General features: G+C 41.3%; 1 protein-coding gene across 2 annotated transcripts in view; it reads left to right on the forward strand.

Moving 5' to 3' along the window:
- reck (reversion-inducing-cysteine-rich protein with kazal motifs) overlaps nucleotides 1-23,061 on the forward strand; it is a 193,917-nt gene that overhangs the window by 106,744 nt on the left and 64,112 nt on the right. For both annotated transcript variants that reach the window (XM_060922458.1, XM_060922457.1), the window contains exons 9-11: nucleotides 1,063-1,327; nucleotides 1,472-1,645; nucleotides 17,366-17,578. In XM_060922458.1, coding sequence (XP_060778441.1) covers nucleotides 1,063-1,327; nucleotides 1,472-1,645; nucleotides 17,366-17,578 — 652 coding nt within the window. The remainder of the gene's footprint in view (nucleotides 1-1,062; nucleotides 1,328-1,471; nucleotides 1,646-17,365; nucleotides 17,579-23,061) is intronic.

Raw genomic sequence — 23,061 nt, forward strand, 5'->3', positions numbered from 1 at the left:
ATCAAGTTGACGACACGTGTAGCATTGCAACAAGTTTATTTTTTTTTCCCATTTCAACATTCAAACATTAAAACGTCTCTTAAGATTCCACTTCCCCAGGACCTCAGGCACCAAAAAAAAAAAAATTTTTTAAAGTCTACGCATTTTGACTTACAGTGCTTACACAACGCCAAAGCAACAGTGCATTTTGGGGGCACTGACTATTCATGTGTACGAGGGGTTTACAAGATCAGGCACAAAAAAAACCCAACCAACCAAGCAAACAAACAAAAAAAAACACTGAACTTAACTCACAGCATTCCAAAAAGACCTCACTAAAACGCCCTCCACTCACTCATAGCCTTTTTGAAGGCACTTGTCTGGTCTAGAGTCTGTACAGCATCTAGAAGGAGCTCACTCTGAATGACTGAGAAAACAGTCGCAGTAAACGTAGGATCTGTAAGGTGGAGTTGAATTGTAATGAAAGATTCAAAGATTTCAGTAAAGTTCATTTATTCCCAAAACAAGCATACTTTGTTTTTTTTTTCTTGAAACAAGATGAACCGCATTTGACAAATGTCCAAAATGTACTTACTTGTTTTAAAAAAAACTTGTTTTATTTTCAAAGGTGCTCCAAATAAGACTTTTTCAAGACGTTTTGTCGATACAAGATTTTCAAGATGGACTGTCTAAAAACTAGCCTTTCTAGCTAAATGAGGTTTTGCTTGTTGGGCAATTATGTCTTATAATAAGGGTGGCTAGATGTTTTGACTTGAAAATAGACAAATAAACTTCCTAAGATTTTTATTTTTGCAGTGTATATAATGCATTTCTCCTCGTTATGTGGCTCGCTGATATTCATTTACTTGTTAAGGTTTCATGCTTTTATGTTATTGCGAAAATGTAGTTGGTGTTCATGTTCCATTTGTTTGAGAAGCAAAGTTAAACCATGTCATGTTCAAAGAAGCAATAGATCAAATGCTTGTGACCTAATCAGGACATTTACCTTTTCCACCATGCCAGTAAATCTCCATGCATTCTTCCTGTCATACTTTCTAAACATATGCACATGTGCTGCTGCAGGCCTGTACTGTTGTGACCGGGCAGAGGAGGCACACTGCCAGACGGCGTGTAAACGGATCCTGCGCACCATGAACACCGAGCACGAGATCATGGAGGGCCTGATTGCAGAGTGCGGAAGCCAGCCCCTGCCCCAGGACCCACTGTGGCAATGTTTTCTGGGTAGCACTCAACCTCTGGACAAAATTGACCCAGAAACCTCCTCAACAGCCAAGATGGACTGCGCCAAGCTCCACTGCTGCTCCAAAGCGAATACCTCACAGTGCAGGTTGGCTCACAGTCTTTTTTTTTTTTTTGAACCTCAGTTTTGGGTAGCATGACATTTTGCTTGCAAATGCATTACCCAAAGCAGATCTGACAGGCCCACTTGTTTGCATCTCGGAATTCAGTTGTGTAACTTATTTTTCTACAGAGTTATGTGCCAGGAGATCAGCACCAACTGGGGAACTCAGACGTGGCAGGAGTTTGACCAGGTCTGTGAGTACAGCCCTGTGGAGACAGATCTCATCACCTGCCTGGCAGATGTGAGGGAACCGTGCCAGCTGGGCTGCAGAGACCTCACCTACTGCACCAATTTTAACAACAGGTAACACATTAAAAAAAAACACATCTGCAGCTTGCTTACAAAAAATCCAGAAGGCCAGAGATCTGGTTTGTCCAAACAGGATCTTTTGTGAGTTATTTTAAGGCCAGTTCACACCGAAAACCTGTTTTTTGTTAGGAAGCACATAGGCTTCCACTTTAAAAATATTTGAATACACACCAATGTTAAAATGCAACCCTGTCCTTTGTGCTGCATTTTTATGCAGGGCTCTATTTCTTTTATTTGAAGGAAACATAAACACCAGCGAAACCCAGTCGCATCACACTCTCCTAATTTCCTGACACTACGAAGTATATTTTAAAATCATATTCGTTATGTCACAGCCCATCTCTTAGACTATGGCAAAGATGGGAGACCAAACGATTGTGTAAGTCGTACACAAGCATTTATTTACAAAAAAAAAACTACAATGGAGGAAAACGTAAAAAGTCAGTAATCAGTGGTATAAGCATGTCTGGGTGTGTGTCAAGCAAACAAAACAGAATTGAACAGAAGCTGTGGCTGCGATAGAGAGAGCACGAGATCTGCAGGATGAGGAGCTTTTTATTGCTGGGTTTCGGTCACGTGACTTTTCTTAGTGGTTTTACCAGAAGTGAAATAGCTGGTGGTCTAAACGGCTGCTGTAGTGCAAACAACTAGCGATAACTTATCAGAGTACGCTCGTAATCTAGAAGCCACTGCTGGCTTTAGATATATTCAGAAGATTGCTATGTGCAATGGAATCGACCCCTACAGTCTGGGAAAGAAGGATTTGTCATACGATCTCGAAAACTACCCTTCAGTCGAGTTCCCCGACATCTCAAACTATCTGGTGTTGCAGACATCCTTCTACACCGCAAAACACATGAAAGCGTGGAAGAGTATGGAGGCTTACAACTTTTTTGTATGTGGCTGGGTAAAGGACCTCGGTATCAAGTCGCTGCCGAATGAATCCTGTATTGTTTTTGCCCGTGTAAGTGTTTTTTTTAAGCTTTTCGTTCACGTCTTTACAATGAAGCGCTGCAAGTTGAAGTGTAAACAAACAACGGTTCGCTTGATTCTCACTTGTGTTGGCTCTTATCTCTCAGGTAAATCATTCACAAAGATCATCAGAAACCCCTTTAAAGACCTGGATCTTGGTTAAACAAGACGGAGAAGTGATCACGGCGCATTGTAACTGTACGGCTGGGGAAGAATTTTGTCGCGACCTTCATGCATATGGACTTTGTGAGGAGTGAACAAAGAAACAGCTGGGGACTTTAGCACTTCGGGACTAAAAAAAGTACCGTAAAATAACGACACATAGCAAGAAAAGTCCTTGGAAAACATGAAGGACGTAGCTGAGAGGGAGATACAAACCTTTCACCAAGTGATCACTGCAAACTCGAGCATGCTTCGACTCGGCTCCCTTCGATTTCAGTGAGAGGTTCAACTGCCACCTTTCTCCACGTCTTTTTGTGAAATCCTGTGTTCGTTCACCCTTTTTTATTAGTCCCCGGGGAACCCTGAAGAAACTTTTATCAGTTTCACGGTTTGATCGATTCAAACAACCTAAAACAACGCAAGCGTAAGGCATTTTTCACGCAAGCAATGCACCTTCTCCGTACAAACGCTTTGTCAACTGAGCTTTGGGAGACCATCAGCTAAAGTTTTGAATAACTAATGAGGCGGATGTGACATCATGTGAAACCCAGCAATAGAGACCACACCGGGTCCAGGTGTGTCTCATAACAAAGACAACCCTCCCACAACCCGGAATCTGCAAAGCAAAGCAGCAGAAAAAGAACACAGGAACACCTAGTGGAGTGGCGGGGTCATAACAGTTTTTACAAACTTTAAGCACAGCTAGCAGAACTAAATGTTTTCATGCTGTCGGCATGGAAACCAAGTCACTAAGCTACAACTCTAGCACTAGGGTGAGCTCAGAAAAACGCCATTTAAAAAAATATAAAAGAAAAGATGTTCTTGAAGCATCTCAGAGGAAGAGTTTGTACTTTTATGATTGCTTTGATCTGACTTTAAATTACCTCCAGGTGTGAATGCGTTTGTGAAAACGTGTGATGACGGACTGGTGTCTCATCCCGGGTGTGTTCCTGCCTCATGCTAACTGTTCCCAGGATAGACTTTGAATCTGTTGCTACACTGATCAGGATAAAATGGCTACTGAAAATGAATGAATATACAGTGTTCAGCATAAATGAGTCCACCCCCTTTGAAAAGTAACATTTTAAACAATATCTCAATGAACACAAACAATTTCCAAAATGTTGAAAAGACGAAGTTTAATATAACATCTGTTTAACTTATAATGGGAAAGTAAGGTTAATAATATAACTTAGATTACACATTTTTCAGTTTTACTCAAATTAGGGTGGTGCAAAAATGAGTACACCCCACAACAAAAACTACTACATCTAGTACTTTGTATGGCCTCCATGATTTTTAATGACAGCACCCAGTCTTCTAGGCATGGAATGAACAAGTTGGCGACATTTTGCAACATCAATCTTTTTCCATTCTTCAACAATGACCTCTTTTAGTGACTGGATGCTGGATGGAGAGTGATGCTCAACTTGTCTCTTCAGAATTCCCCAAAGAAAATAATTTCTTTACACCACAAAGGTGAAGGCTACAAGAAGATCAGCAAAGCTTTACTTATCAGTCAGAATACTGTAGCAAAAGCGGTACAAAAATTTAAGAAAGATGGAACTGCAACCATCTCACAGAGACGTCCAGGTCGTCCACGGAAGTTAACACCTCGACAGGAGCGCCTTCTGATGAGAAGGGTTGAAGAAAATCGGCATGCAAGTTCACTGCAGTTATCTAAAGAAGTAGAAAGCCAAACTGGGGTGATTATTTCCCGTGACACAATACGGCGTACACTGCAGAGGAATGGCATGCATGGATGCCGTCCACAAAAGAAGCCTCTCCTAAAGCCCAGGCACAAAAAAGCCCGCCTAGAGTTTGCCAGGGCCCATGCTGACAAAGATGAAGACTACTGGGACTCTATACTCTGGAATGATGAGACCAAGATAAATGTTTTTGGAATTGATGGCTTCAAAACTGTATGGCATCGCAAAGGTGAGGAATACAAAGAAAAATGCATGGTGCCTACAGTGAAACATGGTGGTGGCAGTGTCCTTATGTGGGGCTGCATGAGTGCTGCTGGTGTCGGGGAGCTGCATTTCATTGATGCCATCATGAATTCACAGATGTATTACTCTATACTGAAAGAGAAGATTCAAGATTCAAGATTTTTTATTTGTCATATACACAATAACAGACAGCGGTTTATTATTGGGTAATGAAATTCTTATTTTGCAACTGCCTGACCAAACTACGCTTACCAAAATAAAAAGAAATATATATATGAAATATAAAATATAAAGTGCATATGGAATGCAAAATATAAAGGTAGAGTGAAAAATGAAGATAACATTTAAAAAAAAAGCAAACAATGTGCAAACATAGAGGTAGATATACTGTGCAATGTCTTTATAAAAAAAAAAAGCAAACAAACAATGTGCAAACATAGAGGTAGATATACTGTGCAATGTCTTGTGCAAAATTGCTAAGATAATCCGTGGCTCAAAGCCTGATGGAAATATAGAGGTAGATGGTGATTATAATCCTTGGTTCAAAAGCCTGATGGCCTGGGGGTAAAAACTGTTTGTCAGTCTAGTAGTCCTTGCTTTCACACTCCTGTAACGTCTGCCATGATGCTACCATCACTCCGTGCCCTTGGTCGTCTTGCACTTTTCCAACATGACAATGATCCTAAACACACATCTAAGGCCACCGTTGGATTTCTGAAGAAGAACAGGGTGAAAGTGATTCAGTGGCCAAGTATGTCTCCTGATCTGAACCCAATCAAACACCTATGGGGAATTCTGAAGAGACAAGTTGAGCATCACTCTCCATCCAGCATCCAGTCACTAAAAGAGGTCATTGTTGAACAATGGAAAAAGATTGATGTTGCAAAATGTCGCCAACTTGTTCATTCCATGCCTAGATGACTTGGTGCTGTCATTAAAAATCATGGAGGCCATACAAAGTACTAGATGTAGTAGTTTTTGTTGTGGGGTGTACTCATTTTTGCACCACCCTAATTTGAGTAAAACTGAAAAATGTGTAATCTAAGTTTATATTATTAACCTTACTTTCCCATTATAAGTTAAACAGATGTTATATTAAACTTTGTCTTTTCAACATTTTGGAAATTGTTTGTGTTCATTGAGATATTGTTTAAAATGTTACTTTTCAAAGGGGGTGGACTCATTTACGCTGAGCACTGTACGTTCAGTGAAGAAAATTATAACCCGTAGGCTTGTTGTCAGTAGTGTAATGGCTGCCAGTCTGTAATGTCAGGTCATTCATGCTCTCCACCTCAGATCATGCTCTGCATGGTCAGTGTTATTATGGTGAGAGTGGTTGTTGCCCATGCTAAATTATTTGTGGGTTCGCATGCCCTCCACATCACCCAGCACAACTATTTCATTTGGCCCTCCCAACGGTTTTAGGTCCCGAGTGTCAACTGCACAATACAGAGACTTGTGGTTGGTTGATTTAGTGAGTTTGCAATAGCATCATGGTTTGATGATGAACTGTTGTCAGATGGTCGGACACTGAGGCGTTCTCCTTCAGATGTGGCTTGGTGAATTGGAGCACTCTTGGGTTCTTTGAGAGGGCAGTTTCTTTTATGACTTTCAGTGGCTGTTGGTGATGAATACTGACAGACAAGGATGTAAAAATGATAGCACAAGAGAAACAATCATGTAGAGCAAATCTATGTCATTATAAAATCCTTATAATGTCAGAATACATCCAGGACATCACAGTGATAGACAGTAGAAACCGAATCTCTAGTAAACCAGTAGATTCTACAGTGGTGGTCCTGTTTAGTATTAATTTTATTGATTTTGTGTCAAGGTCATACAGACTTCCTGCCTTCCAGGACCACTAGCTAGAACTAAGTTTACACTCCAGTATTTAACATGCACAATCAAGTTATCAAGACAAAGTCATGGGACAGACCTGTGTCGCAATTAGGGAGATACTGCATAGGTGAGGCAACAGAAGAGCATTCTGTCTTTTGTCGGGAGATTGCAAGTCGCATCCCGATAATAACACAAACATCCGTGGCTGGGAGTCCAAGAGAACAAAACTGGCCGCATCCCAGTTAGCATTGGGAACCAAAACTTGGCTCCAAATTAGAACCCAATCTCATCTCATCTTATTATCTCTAGCCGCTTTATCCTTCTACAGGGTCGCAGGCAAGCTGGAGCCTATCCCAGCTAACTATGGGCGAAAGGCGGGGTACACCCTGGACAAGTCGCCAAGTCATCACAGGGCTGACACATAGACACAGACAACCATTCACACTCACATTCACACCTACGGTCAATTTAGAGTCACCAGTTAACCTAACCTGCATGTCTTTGGACTGTGGGGGAAACCAGAGCATCCGGAGGAAACCCACGCGGACACGGGGAGAACATGCAAACTCCACACAGAAAGGCCCTCGCCGGCCCCGGGGCCCGAACCCAGGACCCTCTTGCTGTGAGGCGACAGCGCTAACCGCTACACCACCGTGCCGCCCAGAACCCAATCCAAAATGCCAAGTTACTACTACCAGTAAAAAATTAATTCGGTTTTGTTTATCACTTCTGTGATAACACTTATTATTCTATCCACATTCACTGGATGTGAGCAATCATGCGCTTTGATTGGCCACTCTACTACTAGGCTATCAGCTCACATACTGTGAGGAGAGAAAAACAAAATGGTGGAGCATGTTACTGAACCAGCCGAGGATGAAATAAAAACTCTACTCAAAAACAACCCCCCCCAAAAAAAAATTGTGATCAAGTATTTAAAAGAAACAGAAAAAAGCTAAAAGAATATAGGTTTTTTCCCCCCAATATCTCCTGTTCCACACTCCATCCTAGTCGGTGGCAGTAATGCACTTTTAAGTTGGTTTGCCAACCACCAAAAAAACCCTGAAGAAGAAGAAGCGGGAAAAACCCTTAAAAAAAAGCAACAAAATATGGAATAAAAGTATTTGATGGTCAGAACGTATCTTTTTTTAAATTTTTCAAGAATTATTATTATCATTGCATTTTTCACAAATTGCTACTGTCATTTTGCCGGTTTGTTTACATTCTAAGCAGAAATTATTTTTTCGGATGTTTTGTATAAAGCTTTTATTTATCAAATTTGCTAAAAATAAAAATGCTCTTTTTCTCAAAACCCAATGAATGTGGATAGAATAAAACAGTTATTCCACTCATTCTCATCGTACGACTCGATTTCATGGGATAACTGTTAGTTGTTGCATACAAAGGCTACATATAGGATCTGGGCTCACGCTAGCCGCTCGCACGTCCGCAAATTGCGAAGTTTTATTCCAATTTGCGAAAAGAAAATCATCTGTATTCGCATTTTATGTGAAAGTCATTTAAAGTTTAAGCAAAATCCATCAAACAATTGCGATTTCTCAAGATAAACAGTACCTTTCAGAGCCTGAATTTGGGCGCGGGATTGTGGGTATCGCGCATATTTTTTTAAATTCCCGCACCTTTAACGATTCTAATGCGAGAGATTCCCGCACACATTACTGCATTGCCCGACAACGTCAATCTAATAATGGATCAGTGTGAATGCGCGACTACCTTCTGTTCTCAAAGTTACTTGAATTTAACCCTCCTTTTACTGACTGACCCCCCTCTCCCCCTGTAGCCTACTCAGAAAAAAAACAGCAGACACAGACAGTTCACACACACACAGATACAACACGCGCACTCTTCCTCTCTCGGACTTTCACTGTAAAACACATGGACCGCTGGCTAAAACGTACAAGTGCAGTGGCAGAAGTTTCCCCTGCTAAGAGGAAAACTCCTGAATCCGATGGTGGTAATAGCAGTGTGAGTGATACCGTTGAGAATACCGTTGAGAATACACAGGACGAGACAGCTAACATTAACGTCGACGTTGCGAAGGGGATTAAATCAGAGCATGGCTATAAGAAAAAAGTATTTACAAGGAAAAGCAAAGGACACTGATGCTGACAAAAGGGATGACCACTAGGAGAAAGAGTAGGAAAGACTACATATGTACAAGAATCCTGCACTCAGCAAAGATGAATTGTTCAGTGTTGAGAACAATTTGATTTTTTTTTTAATTAAAGATGGCATATGACACAGGAGACAGGGCTATATGGTATAAGAGAATCCTGAAATGTCAACAAAGACTGTTGTCATGTTAACGTTCTGTATGTGGACTGAAACAAAGTTTGTAAATTCATTCAGTGTTAAGAACAGTTTGATAGTGTTTTCTTATTTTAATTGTAGACATTAAACAGAGGACAGGGATGATCAGATCAGACATGAGAATAGAAAAATGATATAAAAGTTGATAAAAAAAGATGATATAAAAATGTTATAAAAGGAAAAAGCAAAGGTCACTGATTAAAGAGATGGCCACTAAAAGAAGAGACAAATAACACAAACATAGTTAAGAGAATCCTGAAAAGTCAGCAGACTGGTTTAAGTTAGATTTTAAGTTAGACTTGTTGTGTCAATAAATTCATTGAGTGCTATTAAGAACAGTGATTTTTTTCTTTTTTTTATAATTAAATGAAGCAGTGACACTTAAAGAATAGTGCATGAAGATGAGGAAGAAGCAGCTGTGTAAAGCAACACTAAGGAGGTTGTAAAATTAGCTTAACTAAAAGACACACAACCTTCCAAACTCTTCCTAGAGCCTTACTCACACTGCTAGAAAAAGGCTATTGGTGTTTGATGGCATAATACAGTCAGTCAGCAATGTCATGCTGTAAAGGATCTCTTTCATTTTGTGGTGGTTTTCTACCCTCCACCCGAAACTGAACAGTCCATATCTTAGACGGCTGGTGGGAATAATACTTGCATTTATCCACCCTTTGTCTGACAATGCTATCCAAATTTGGAGATATCAAAATGAAAAGTCTACTAAAAAGGATACCTCAAATGGTGACAAAAGGTTACATACTGTAGAGATCTTCAATCTGAGTAGTGGCAGAAGGTAAGACCTAAGCTATTTAAGCCCACAAGTAGCGTTCCCCCCAAACTGTATAAATCCCCCCCAAACTGTGTAAATCCCCCCATTTGAGTCACTGAGGGGGGGAATTCCCCCCCATTCTGAAAAATGAAATTCAGGCCCTGCCTTTCGTGTCCATCTTCAATGTTTTGATTTATAACCAACGCCCCCGAGTTTCGAAACTTCTTATTGGTTGACCGCAAATTACGTCTTCCAATAGCATCGGACCTTACATATAAAATGATCAATTTCCGAGTTGCGCTGATAATGTCGGCAATTCTCGCTCATTAGTGAACAAGATTATAGCGAGGTTTGTTTAAAATAAATTATCCGACTTTACGTATGACAAAAACTTATCTAAAAAGTGAGATAACATATTAGAATATTCTGTTAGCTTTCTCAGTTAGGGATAAAAACACGATATAACCATTCTAAAGACATATTTTCGACATATCAACCCTGACAGAACTTTGGAAGAACTCACAGATGAACCAGGATATATCGACCAAGTGTACCTTGTTTTCAGAGCGTTTTGACGCACATGGTTCAAAGTTTTGACTGCAAGTTTCACTTGAGAAATTAATGGTGAATATCGTTATATTTGGGTAATGAGATTAATTTATAAGAAACAACCATTGATTTTAACTCCCTGAGCTCCCTTCATCCTACCCATAAAGACACCCCCCTCCCCCTAAACACATGGATCCCAATTATACACACACACACATACCCACACAGGCCAGACAGCATACTGTACTACAGAGGGTGACTAAGGGCTAAAAGGTGCATAGATAGCAAAGAATGCAAAGCACATCACACCAGATGTTAGATATAATTATAATGAAAAATATGGACTCCGTAAACCAGATTAAGCGGGTTGAATTAAACACACAATTTCATTACATATATACAGTTGATGACATGATCAAAATAAGAGGATTCAAGAATAAATAAGCATGCTATGAACATAAATCAAGAACATGGAAAGACAAAGGCAGGAAACAAGCTTGCAAACACTATTGAAACACCAACAAACTACAATAACAATTCATTTTTCAATATTATGTCAGTGCAAGAAACATTTAGAAGTATAACATATCTTGCTAAAAAAAATTACTTTGCTAAAAAGAAAACTGTTCTTTTAGCATTTCTTGCTAAGCGAAATTGCAAATTGCTAAAGAAAAATTTGAGTCTTTAGCACTTTTTGCTAAAACAATTTGGGTCCTAGAGTGAGCACAGGTGGAGAACATGCAAACTCTGCACAGAAAGGCCCTCGTAGGTCACGGGGCTCAAACCCGGACCTTCTTGCTGTGAGGCGACAACGCTGACCACTACACCACCGTGCTGCCCCTTGACCATTTTGGATTTTTTCTTTTTTGTATATATAGCGCTAGAGTAAACAATAGCCAAGTAGTTTCCTCAACTAAAGGACTATTCAGATGGTTCACAGCAGCTTAGACAGCCAGAAGAAATCGGTGGGCCTGAGTTTTGAATGATGCCAGACCTGCCAGGGTGATGTTACCAACCACACTATCTGGCAGAGTGTTCCAGACTTGGACTGTTTGGTGGATAAAGCTTCTGTCCAATGTTTGAGTCCTGGCATCTGGAATGGCAAGGGCATGGACTGGAAGGGATGTTGATGTTCGGGTGACACATTGTTTATGTGGTTTACTTGGAAGCATGGAGTGTAAGTCTGCTGGGCAATGTCCAGTGTGCATTTTGAATATCACCGATACTGCAGCAACATTGCGCCAGTGAGCTAGGCTAGAAATGGAATACTTGGTTCTGGCTGTGACTTCGTCAACTTGTATGATTTTTAAATTGAAACGGGGATTCGATAAGAACCGGAATCGATAAGAAGAATCTGCATCTGACTCAATAAAATTGAAACGATACTTAACCTTAGTCTCATCTCATTATCTCTAGCCGCTTTATCCTGTTCTACAGGGTTGCAGGCAAGCTGGAGCCTATCCCAGCTGACTACGGGCGAAAGGCGGGGTACACCCTGGACAAGTCGCCAGGTCATCACAGGGCTGACACATAGACACAGACAACCATTCACACTCACATTCACACCTACGGTCAATTTAGAGTCACCAGTTAACCTAACCTGCATGTCTTTGGACTGTGGGGGAAACCAGAGCAAACCCACACAGACACGGGGAGAACATGCAAACTCCACACAGAAAGGCCCTCGTCGGCCACGGGACTCAAACCTGGACCTTCTTGCTATGAGGCGACAGCGCTAACCACTACACCACCGTGCTGCCTGGCTTCATGTGTCTTAGAGGAATTATGAGCGAACCTTCACCCTCCACAGTAGGAGGAGGGTCATGTGACAGAGAACATGGTGAATACATGGCAACTGGCAAATGACAAAATTGTGAGAAAGTGGCTTGAAAGAAAATCAATTTTGGACCTTGTATGCTCCTGAGGTTAAAAGTTATCCCATTTAAAAGTAGCATAAGAACAGCGAAACTCTCTTAAAGCTCCTGACTTTGAATAAATATACAGAAGACTCCCATAAATCTGCAGGCAAGAGTTTTATGAAAGGGCCACGAACAGGACAGATAGGCGTTGATAAATGTACATTAGCACCATGTATCCTGCTAGCATTTTCATTTTTCCTCTGATTAACCAGCTATAGATAAGCAGAAGTCATTTTCATGGTTCAAATTTGCTCAAAGAGAGAACATGATAACTGAACAGTGTTACGGAATTGGGCGGCACGGTGGTGTAGTGGTTAGCGCTGTCGCCTCACAGCAAGAAGGTCTGGGTTCGAGCCCCGTGGCCGGTGAGGGCCTTTCTGTGTGGAGTTTGCATGTTCTCCCTGTGTCCGTGTTGGTTTCCTCCGGGTGCTCCGGTTTCCCCCAAAGACATGCAGGTTAGGTTAACTGGTGACTCTAAATTGACCGTAGGTGTGAATGGTTGTCTGTGTCTATGTGTCAGCCCTGTGATGACCTGGCGACTTGTCCAGGGTGTACCCCGCTTTTCGCCCGTAGTCAGCTGGGATAGGCTCCAGCTTGCCTGCAACCCTGTAGAACAGGATAAAGCGGCTAGAGATAATGAGATGAGATGTTATGGAGTTAGTTGTTCCATTCATCAACTCAATGCTTATTAAGAACAAGTATATATGAACAATATTACCACTACTACAATTTTAATACAAGCTTGTGATATTGGGAAGCCATGGCCTACTGGCTAGAGAAGCAGCCATGGGACCAGAAGGTTGCTGGTTTGATTCCCTGGACCAGCAGGAATGGCTGAAGTGCCCTTGAGTAAGGCACCTAACCCCAGGCTGCTGTGGGTATGTTGCTCTGGATATGTGATAATATTCTATAACGTAGCATAAGAGCATATTTATTACCACATTCCATTTTTATTAAAACTGTTTGTGAACACAAATTAGTTGATATGCTTTGATGTATGATGTCTGTATGTTTCTCAACACTTGCTATGTGTGACCTATGTTTTATAGGATGTTGAAAGGAGTTGTCATGCTCTGTCATTATTTACATAGTTCTCAAATCCTAAAATAACCGAAAGCACATTTCTCCTTATCTGTGTAGAATTCTCCGAGGACAATTTATTACATGAAGCAAACTACAGCATTAAGATTTATTCCCTCTGCTTAAGGTGTTTTATCTTGTCAAAGATATCATTATTTGTAGGATCTTTGCCCATATCCCCCAGAAGCTCAGGCATTCAAAGCAATCCAAACTATTCTGTGTATTGTTTAGACTGGACAGGGTTGATGAATCTTTCTTTAAGATGACGGCACCCTTGCCTCTACGGCGGGATGCAAAGGTCATGCAAACACACCCTGGCTTTGATTTCCTTTGAAGGTCTCCTATGGAGAATTGCACTGGTGGGCACCCCTGCAGATTTCAAAAGCTGTTTCTTTGGGACTTGGCAGTGGCACAGAGCACAAACTGAGCACAAAAACTGTTGGGGACAAATATGGTTGGAGAAAGTTGTGCTTATTTGTAGTGCTGAGCAGTACCAGTAAACCATGCACTCACCCCGACATTGAAGGATTCAGAGAGAAAGGGTCGATTTCGCCTTTGAGGATGCTATTTGTGTCAGTGTGTGCATCGACAGAAAATCCATATTAAAGCATACGTGGGACTGTTTGGTCATCCTGGCCATTTTAGGGCACTTTCACACCTACGAGTACTGCATGTTTGCCAGGAACAAACGAGAGTGAAATTCATAGTTTTGGTTTGTTTGCAAATTGGTTTGGTTTGGTTTCACACTGCACAAAATTAAACAAACCGCAAAGCAAAAATAACTCTTTGGCTGAGGGGTATTTGGTCTGCTTTGGGGTTTCACGGGTCAGTTTACAAGCTTACATCTACAAAAATAATGCTGCCTGTAACCCAAAATGCACTGCATCTAACCTCACTTGGACCTGACCAGAAACCATTTCACTCAGATTGTGTTAAGGCCCAGTCCCACAATACCAATAACTATAACTATAAATAAATCAGTCCCCTGCAGTTGATGTGGTTGGTGGTCACACTAGATCGAGAACGATACCTATAGCCCAGGCCTGGGTTTATCCGTATCGGTGAGATTGCTTCTGGAGCGATTTTTCCAGTCCTGGATCTGATCCGATAAAACATCTGGCCAATCAGGTAGTTGTTTACATGTGACATTGTCTGAGCATGTGCTATTTTTTCTGGGCATCTTCGTACATCCTTGTTGCATCATGAAGTCATGGAATACGGATTCACGAAAAATAAAAATATAACACAAAACACGGATCTTTTATTCATGGATATGTGATTTTCCATGAAATATCAATAGTAAATTCATAAAGTAAACATATAAATGCAGGTAAGATATTTTAACGATGAACTTCAGCCATCCAAGCATTTAATTGTTTTAGACTTCTTAATTTTTTATCCATGATGCATCATCCGTATGAAATCAGTAACCAATCTGTAATATACTGAAACGTCCGTGACTGATCCGTAAATTATTAGCATCCGTGATGCATCCGTATTAAAATCCGTAACCACTCTGTATTTTGTATTCTTTTTTTATTACATTTCCGTAGTCTGTTACCTATCCATAGTTTATCAACCACCGGAATGTGTGCAAAAACTTCAGTGACTATTCCTAAGTTGTATGCATTTATTCACCTGAGTGGCAGGACCAAGCAATATTATAGTCAGGATTATGGTTATGGTGTGACTGCTCCAGACTGGAACTAAATTCAGGTATAGGTATAGTCATGGTTGTAGTTATAGGTATAGTTACAGTTATCAGTATTGTGGGACCGGGCCCGTAGACCAGTTGTTTTGGTCTGCACCAAGTGACATTTGGTTGATTGCTATATTCTCACCTGTCTAAAGAATCTCACCAACAGGGAAAATGCACCAGGTTTCAATTCAGACAGACTAAATGTTCTATGTGAAAACCTTATTGGTGTGCTTTACTGAAAGAATGTCCTTATTTTCTAATCTAAGCACAAATAAATTAAAAATAGACATAGTTTCATACTTTGAGGTAGCTATGATTTCATATTGTAATGTACAAGATTCAGGAGAAGGTTTAGGATCCATATGTAGGAAGGTTTTATTGAGCCATACACAATTCAAAATTCAAGAATAATCCAAAAAGTAGTCAGATACTGTTAACAGGCAAAGGCTCTAAAAATATTCAAAGCTAACTGGCATAAACAGGGCTTAGAACTTGCCACGAGATAACTGGCAAGACTTCGCAACTGAAATCTGTGAGCTTACGTGCGTGAAGTGAGGATGTGAGCAAGAAATTGGGGTCGGAGGTCATGTTGAAACTCAGGAGAGTGCAATGTCTGCTGGCAGTCAGGCATAAGATCCTGTGAGCTAGTATTACAAATAAGATACTTGTCTTCTTTTCGAAAACAAAATTAACATGTACAGGCAGTTGCAGTGTTTTGTTTTGTAAAAAGAAGGAATATAAACAGCAGAGAATTCCCTGCCACAGTATCAAGGTCTTGCACTGTCTCGTTAAAATGGGCTCCTCCCCTCAGCAGTAAGGCACACACACTCACGCACCCTCTTCCACCCAAATAAAACATTAAAAAATGTTGTAAACAAACCCTTCCCTGACCAAAAAGAAACTTCTGCACTCACTCTGCTGTGATAGCCAGGTTCAGAACTCCTCTCTGAACCTGTATTGGCACGACATGAGAGGAGCTTCTGCTGGTGGGTTTGTAAAGAAATCACAGCTCACTCTGAAATCTCCTTCCGTCAGGGTTGAATGATGTGTAGTTTGGGGACATGTTTCAGTTCTGACAAGTGGTACCCAGTAGTGTTGTAGTCAAGACCACCTCAACCAAGACCATGTCATGACCAAGATCAGTGTGTATCAAAGCCGAGACAAGACCAAGACTTTGAGGGGTTGAGACCAAGTCATGACCAAGACCAGAGTGTATCGAGACTGAGACAAGACCAAGACTTTGTGAGGTTGAGACTAAGTCATGACCAAGACCAGAGTGTGTTGAGACTGAGACAAGACCAAGACTTTGAGGGGTTCAGACCAAGTCATGACCAATACCAGAGTATATCGAGACTGAGACGAGACCAAGACTTTGAGGGGTTGAGACCAAGTCATGACCAATACCAGAGTATATCAAGACTGAGACAAGACCAAGACTTTAAGGGGTTGAGACCAAGTCATGCCCAAAACCAGAGTGTATCGAGGCCGAGACAAGACCAAGACTTTGAGGGGTTCAGACCAAGTCAAGACCAAGACTAAAGCAGGGTGAGACCAAGTCAAGACCAGGACCAGTGTGTGAAGGGGATGGGGAGGGATGACAGCCGTGAACAAGAAGAAACAATTCAAATTCACAATGAGTCACATTATGAGTTGCATTTGAAGCAGGAAGTTTTACATTCAGTCACAGTAAAGATGTTCACAAATAAATCAGACAATACACAGGCAATTTAGTGAAATTCCCACAGTTGTGGTCTTGAATGGTCTTGAAATAAAATCCCGAGTCCACTATGTCCGAGACCGAGACAAGACTGAGTAAAAATGCAGGTTATTCCGAGACGAGACCAGGACCTTCAAAAAGGGGTCTTGAGACTGGTCTCAAGTACTACAACACTAGTGCCCAGTGAGCATCAACTGATCCATTTGAGCAGTTCCATGATCCGTTCCTGACTTTCAAAGATGTTGCTGGTCTGTTTTTGGTCTGCTTAGATTTGGCCCCTAAATATGACTTTTTTTTTTTTGGCCCACATACAGTTTGATAGCTTGTATAGTTTTCCTAGCAATGTACTAAGAGCTTTTACTCTGGCCAAGACCTAGATATCCCATTAACACTGACAAAGACATCTTTTTAACATTTGCTAATCTGGATAGTAAACAGTCATGGTCAAGAGTGGGAGACTTGTCAGAACTGTGTATTAAAGACTGAGGCATGAAATTAGTGTTTCACTCCATGGCCTAATGGTTAGAGAACCAGCTTTGGGAAAAAAAGATTGCTGGTTCAATTCCCTGGACCAGCAGAAATGACTGAAGTGCCCTTGAGCAAGGTATCTAACCCCCAAACTGCTCTGGGTATGTTGTATGTTGCTGTGGGTAAGAGCTAAATGCCTGGAATGTAATGTAACTGAAAAAAGTCTAATGTTCTAATCTGTGATGTTTCTTCAGGCCTACTGAGCTCTTCCGCAGTTGCAATATCCAGTCTGACCAGGGTGCCATGAATGACATCAAACTTTGGTCCAATGGAACCATAAAGATGCCTCTGATGAACATCCCAGTTTTGGACATCAGAAAGTGCCGGCCGGAGATGTGGAAGGCTGTGGCCTGTGCGCTCCAGATCAAACCCTGCTACAGCAAATCAAGAGGCAGCGTCATCTGCAAGTGTGTATTCCTTTTCCAGTGTCTACATATTGGTCCTGTTCCTTTTTATCCCCCGCCCAAACAAAGTTTGGCAGGGGATATAGAAACGGGTTCCATCCAGCTGTCCGTCCAGTCATGTTTTCGTTTCCGGGCCATATCTTTAAAACTACTGAAGATATCTTCATGAAACTGTGTATACATATCAAGCAACATGTGAACTGGTGCCTTTTGCTATTTTGGATTTTTTTAAAAAATGTATTTTTCAAATTTTTACATAAAAAATAGATTTTGACTTAGTTTCTAAGAGCGATGTTCGTTTCCGGAGCATATATCCAAAACTATTCATGATACGGATTTGAAACTTGGTATACATGTTAACAAGGTGATGTAGATGTGCCTTTTGATTCGAAGAAATGTGAGAAATTTTTATTTTTCATGTTTCCATGGAAACAATTTCAGGCTTAGTCTCTCAGGTTAGACTTAGGGGTAGGTTTTGTTTCTGGAGCAGAACTTGAAAACTATGAGTGGTATGGTCTTGAAAGTTGCTATATGTGCTGATTAAGTAATGTATATGTGCCTTTTGATTCGAAGAAATGTGAGAAATTTGAATTTTTAGCTCACCTGGACCAAAGGTCCGGTGGGTTTATGCCATGGGCTGCTGAGGTCAGTGTAAAGAGGTAGGGTTGGTTTCCTGCAGCAGAACTTGAAAAATGTGACAAATAATATCTTGAAACTTGTTATATAGTTGGTATATAGGGCGGGTTATATAGATGACTCGGTCTTCTTGTTCATGCTGTAGCCATGTTTAGTTGTGGCTGATATTAATTTAGTCATGCATCATTGCTAGTTTGCTTATTAATTTAATGGCCGCTGTTTTAAACTCTATTCCCAGAACTGTATTAACAAAGTTAAGTCAAATTGTTTTCTTGCAGGAAATTGTAGTGTTCAGTATATTCCATTACAAATGGTGCTACAAGTAAGTGTACATAAGATACAGATTATGTACACTTACTTGTAGTCTTTGTGCTATGGTTGTATAGTCACTGCAAAACTATTGGCACCCTGTAAAAGACAATTGACACTGTACTGAACACTCAGAGATCACACAATAGAAGATGTTCTTGTGAAGAAGATTTTTGTGGTTTGTTTGTTTCGAATAATAAAATTACTGCGCCCCCATGGAGAATGTTTAAAACAAAGCCTAAGAAAAATATAAAAGAATTTATTTTTACTTGGTTGCTTCTTCTAGGGGCGGCACAGTGGTGTTGTGATTAGCACTGTCGCCTCACAGCAAAAAGGTTTTAGGTTCGAGCCCAGCATTGCATGTTCTCCCCGTGTTTGCGTGTGTTTCCTCCGGGTGCTCCGGTTTCGACAGTCCAAAGACATGCAGGTTAGGCTAATTGGTGGCTCTAAATTGTCCGTAGGTGTGAATGTGAATGTGAATGGTTGTTTGTCTCTATGTGTCAGCCCTGTGATGTGGTAACTTGTCCAGGGTGTACCTCACCTCTCGCCCATAGTCAGCTGGGATAGGCTCCAGCTTGCCCGTGATCCTGCACAAGATAAGCGGTTACAAATAATGGATGGATGGATGGTCGCTTCTTCCAGGAGGTTAAGACATCCATAGCTGGATCTTACAACAAAAAAAATAGCCTAAAGTATATAAAATCATTAAGGCATGAGAATTATTTCGAATGAAATTATGTAGAATGATTGAAACCACTGTTTTGCACATTTTATTTATCACTGTTTATAATCATTTTTCATAATTTCAGGAAGGGTGCCAAAAATTTTGGAGTTGACTGCATGAGTAAGGAATCAGTTGGCTGATTGCTGGAATAATCCAAGCCCTGAGGTTGTTTGAGTCAAAAATCTTTCAAGTAAAACTCCAAGGTTATGTCAGCATGTCACCGTACATATAATCATCACGCGTCAGAGAGACATGTAGGAGATGACAGCCGTGGTCCTGATGAATACAGCGCAGTGCTGTCAGGAAGCCGAGGGAGATAACATGACAGTTTGAAACTTGACAGTTTCATTCACACACATACACACATGCACTCAGAGCAACACTGACTGTTTTGTTTGCATTATATCACACCTGTGTTTACACTCTGAGCCAAAGCTTGTCTCATTTGGCGATCAGCGGCCTGTCCCTCGGCACTCACTTGCACTTCAGTACTGTGAGGATTAGTCCTCCTCACGCAACAATTCTGGAGAGTGGCTTAGAATGCTCTCACTCGTTGTTTTTGACAAGAAACTCCCCAACGCCAGCAGCTCAGGACAAAAGCCCACGTCAGTGAGTGATAGCAGGCTGTGACCTCACCGTCATTCATCAGCGTCCCTCCTCTTTTGACCTGTTCCAGCACGCATCAGTGTTCCTGTCTGCTTGTCAGTTTGTGGACAAGCACATATTCTTCCATACTGGAGTTTCACTGAAGTTTGTCAGAGTTCATCCAAGGAAAATTGTCAGACTTTACCTTCCTTTATTGACATTTGGCTGAGCCTCGTCCATTGCATTACAGCTCACACATCTGACACAGCATGTCAATTACAGAGTTTCAAGAGACAAGGGTAGAAGGTTTTTCATGTGGAATTCATGGTAATTTTGACAAGCATCTTAAATTTTAGAAAGGAGCAGGGAAAAAAAGGTCTCCAAGATACTAGCAAAAGTGTACAAACGCAATCACAAAGGCAGCAGCTTCACTAACTAGTCATCCATGTAGATACACTCACCGACAATTTAATAGGAACCTGTTCTTGATTCTAAGATTCCTGTTCTTGGTTGCAGGAGTGGAACCCAATGTGGTCTTCTGCTGTTGCATACTGAGATGCTTTTCTGCTCACCACGATTGTAAAGAGTGATTATATGAGTTACTATATCCTTCTTGGCAGCTCAAACCAATCTGGCCATTTTCCTCTGACCTCTCTTATCAACAAGACGTTTGTTTCCATCCACAGAACTGTGGCTCGCTCAGTGTTTTTTGTTTTTCGCACCATTCTGTGTAAACTCTAGAGACTGTTGTGTGTGAAAACCCTAGGAGATCATCAGTTTCTGAAATACTCAAACCAGTCCATCTGGCTCAAACCAACACCCATGCCACAGTGAAAGTCACACTTTGAGATCATAATTTTTCCCATTCTGATGTTTGAAGTGAACATTAACTGAAGCTCTTGATTTGTATCTGCTTGATTTTATGCATTGTGCTGCTGTCAAGGGATCGGCTATTTAGAGAACTGCATCAAACAGCAGGTGAATGGGTGTTCGTAATAAAGTGGCTGGTGAGTGTAACTGAGCGGCATTGTTCTGGCCATGCAGGGGTATGATTATATGTAATTCAGGATAACACTTGGTGTCCCACTGGGTCTTAATATATATTTTCACTGTTGGCCAGCAAACAGTGATTAAGCTGCTTCCATTCTCCATTTTACTTTCCTTCTTTGTTTTAGCTACACATAACCTTGTCTAGTTACAGTAACCAAGATGTTTGTACACTATAGTACTGTACCTTTCTTAAAGTGTACTATATGTGCATTAAGTACATGCAAACAAGTATCAAATTACAGGTGTCATCATAAGGTGGACACCAACTTCAATGCACCTTAGCACAGATTCTACAAGTCTCTGGAACTGTACTGGATTGATGAACACCATTCATCCAAGCAATATTACCTCACTTGATGTTTTGATAATGGTTGTCGAGAGCACAGTGTAACGCATCACTACAAAATCGACTGGAGGTGTTCAGTTGGGTTGAGATGTAGCTGAGATGGCATATGATATACATTATTTATTCTATCCACATTCACTGGATATGAGCAATCGCATGCTCTGATTGGCTGCTCTACTACTAGGATATCAGCTTATATACCGTGAGTAGAGAAAACAAAATGGCGGAGTGCATCAAGTCCGATATATCACTTTGTTATCAAGTATTTAAAAGAAACATCCATCCATTACCTGTAACCGCTTATCCTGTGCAGGATCGCAGGCAAGCTGGAGCCTATCCCAGCTGACTATGGGCGAGAGGCCGGGTACACCCTGGACAAGTTGCCAGGTCATCGCAGGGCTGACACACACAGACTACCATTCACACTCACATTCATGCCTACAGTCAATTTAGAGCCACCAGTTAGCCTAACCTGCATTTCTTTGGACTGTGGGGGAAACCGGAGCACCCGGAGGAAACCCACACAGACACGGGGAGAACATGCAAACTCCACACAGAAAGGCCTCTGCCAGCCACTGGGCTCGGACCCAGAACCTTCTTGCTGTGAGACGACAGTGCTAACCACTACACCACCGTACCACCCTTAAAAGAAACAGAAATAGCTAAAAGAATATAGTGCCCCCCCCCCCCAAAAAAAAATGGCAAAAAACCCTAAAGAAGAAAATCAAAATGGCGGAGCGTGTTCCTGAGCCAACCGAGGATGAAATAAAAACTCTACCCAAAAACAAAACCCCAAAAAATACAAAAAAAAGCAACAAAATATGGAATAAAAGTATTTGATGGTAAGAAAGTATCTTTATTTTTCAAGAATTTTTATTATAGCATTTTTCACAAACTGCTCCTGTCATTTCACCAGTTTGTTTACATTCTAAGCAAATACCTGCAAACTCAGAAGGTCTGAAAAAGGTGACAAACGTTTTTACCCCCCCGACGTAAACCAAAACCCGAGCCCGCCCCCTCTCCAAAAAAACGTGCAACATAGCAACAGGTAAACAAAAAACCTGTTTATTAACATAACCTTGTTTTTTGGTCAATCAGTGCAAAATGGCTGATGGTCAGTCAACAAAATCAACCACAATCAAGTAACAATGTCAAGCTGAGTAATTTACTAATAGTAAATTTCATTTCTTCAGCCTGGACAAGCCAGTCCATGGCCAGTTTCCTCTGCTTTGCCATGTGTCTCTTTCGGGCAACATGCTTCAGCCCACTAAGGGCTACTTTGTCTTCAGCCAGCACTTGGGCCAGGTTCACCATCACTGGTGCAAAGGTGAAAGGAAGTGAATATTCAGCAAGAGTAGCCAGAACCATTGCCTAAACAAAGAAAATATTAGATTTACATTATTAAAGCCGGGGTGGCACGGTGGTGTAGTGGTTAGCGCTGTTGCCTCACAGCAAGAAGGTCCAGGTTTGAGCCCTGTGGCTGGCAAAGGCCTTTCTGTGTGGAGTTTGCATGTTCTCCCCATGTGGGTTTCCTCCGGGTGCTCCGGTTTCCCCCACAGTCCAAAGACATGCAGGTTAGGTTAACTGGTGACTCTAAATTGACCGTAGGTGTGAATGGTTGTCTGTGTCTGTTAGGGTTTTGCTGGGATTCAAACCCAGATCGCTGGTGTGATAATCCAGCAAACCCCCACTAGGCCACCAGGGGATGACTCAAGTGCAGAGGCGTGAGGCAAAAGTAGAGTATCAAAAAGCAGTTTATTTACACAATATTTACAATCCGATGGAAGGAAAAAAAAAAAAATCCAAAAGCTCAGAAGATAAAAATATCCAAAAGGT

This window comes from Neoarius graeffei, chromosome 5, assembly GCF_027579695.1.
Source record: "Neoarius graeffei isolate fNeoGra1 chromosome 5, fNeoGra1.pri, whole genome shotgun sequence".
In the NCBI taxonomy this organism is placed as follows: Eukaryota; Metazoa; Chordata; class Actinopteri; order Siluriformes; family Ariidae; genus Neoarius; species Neoarius graeffei.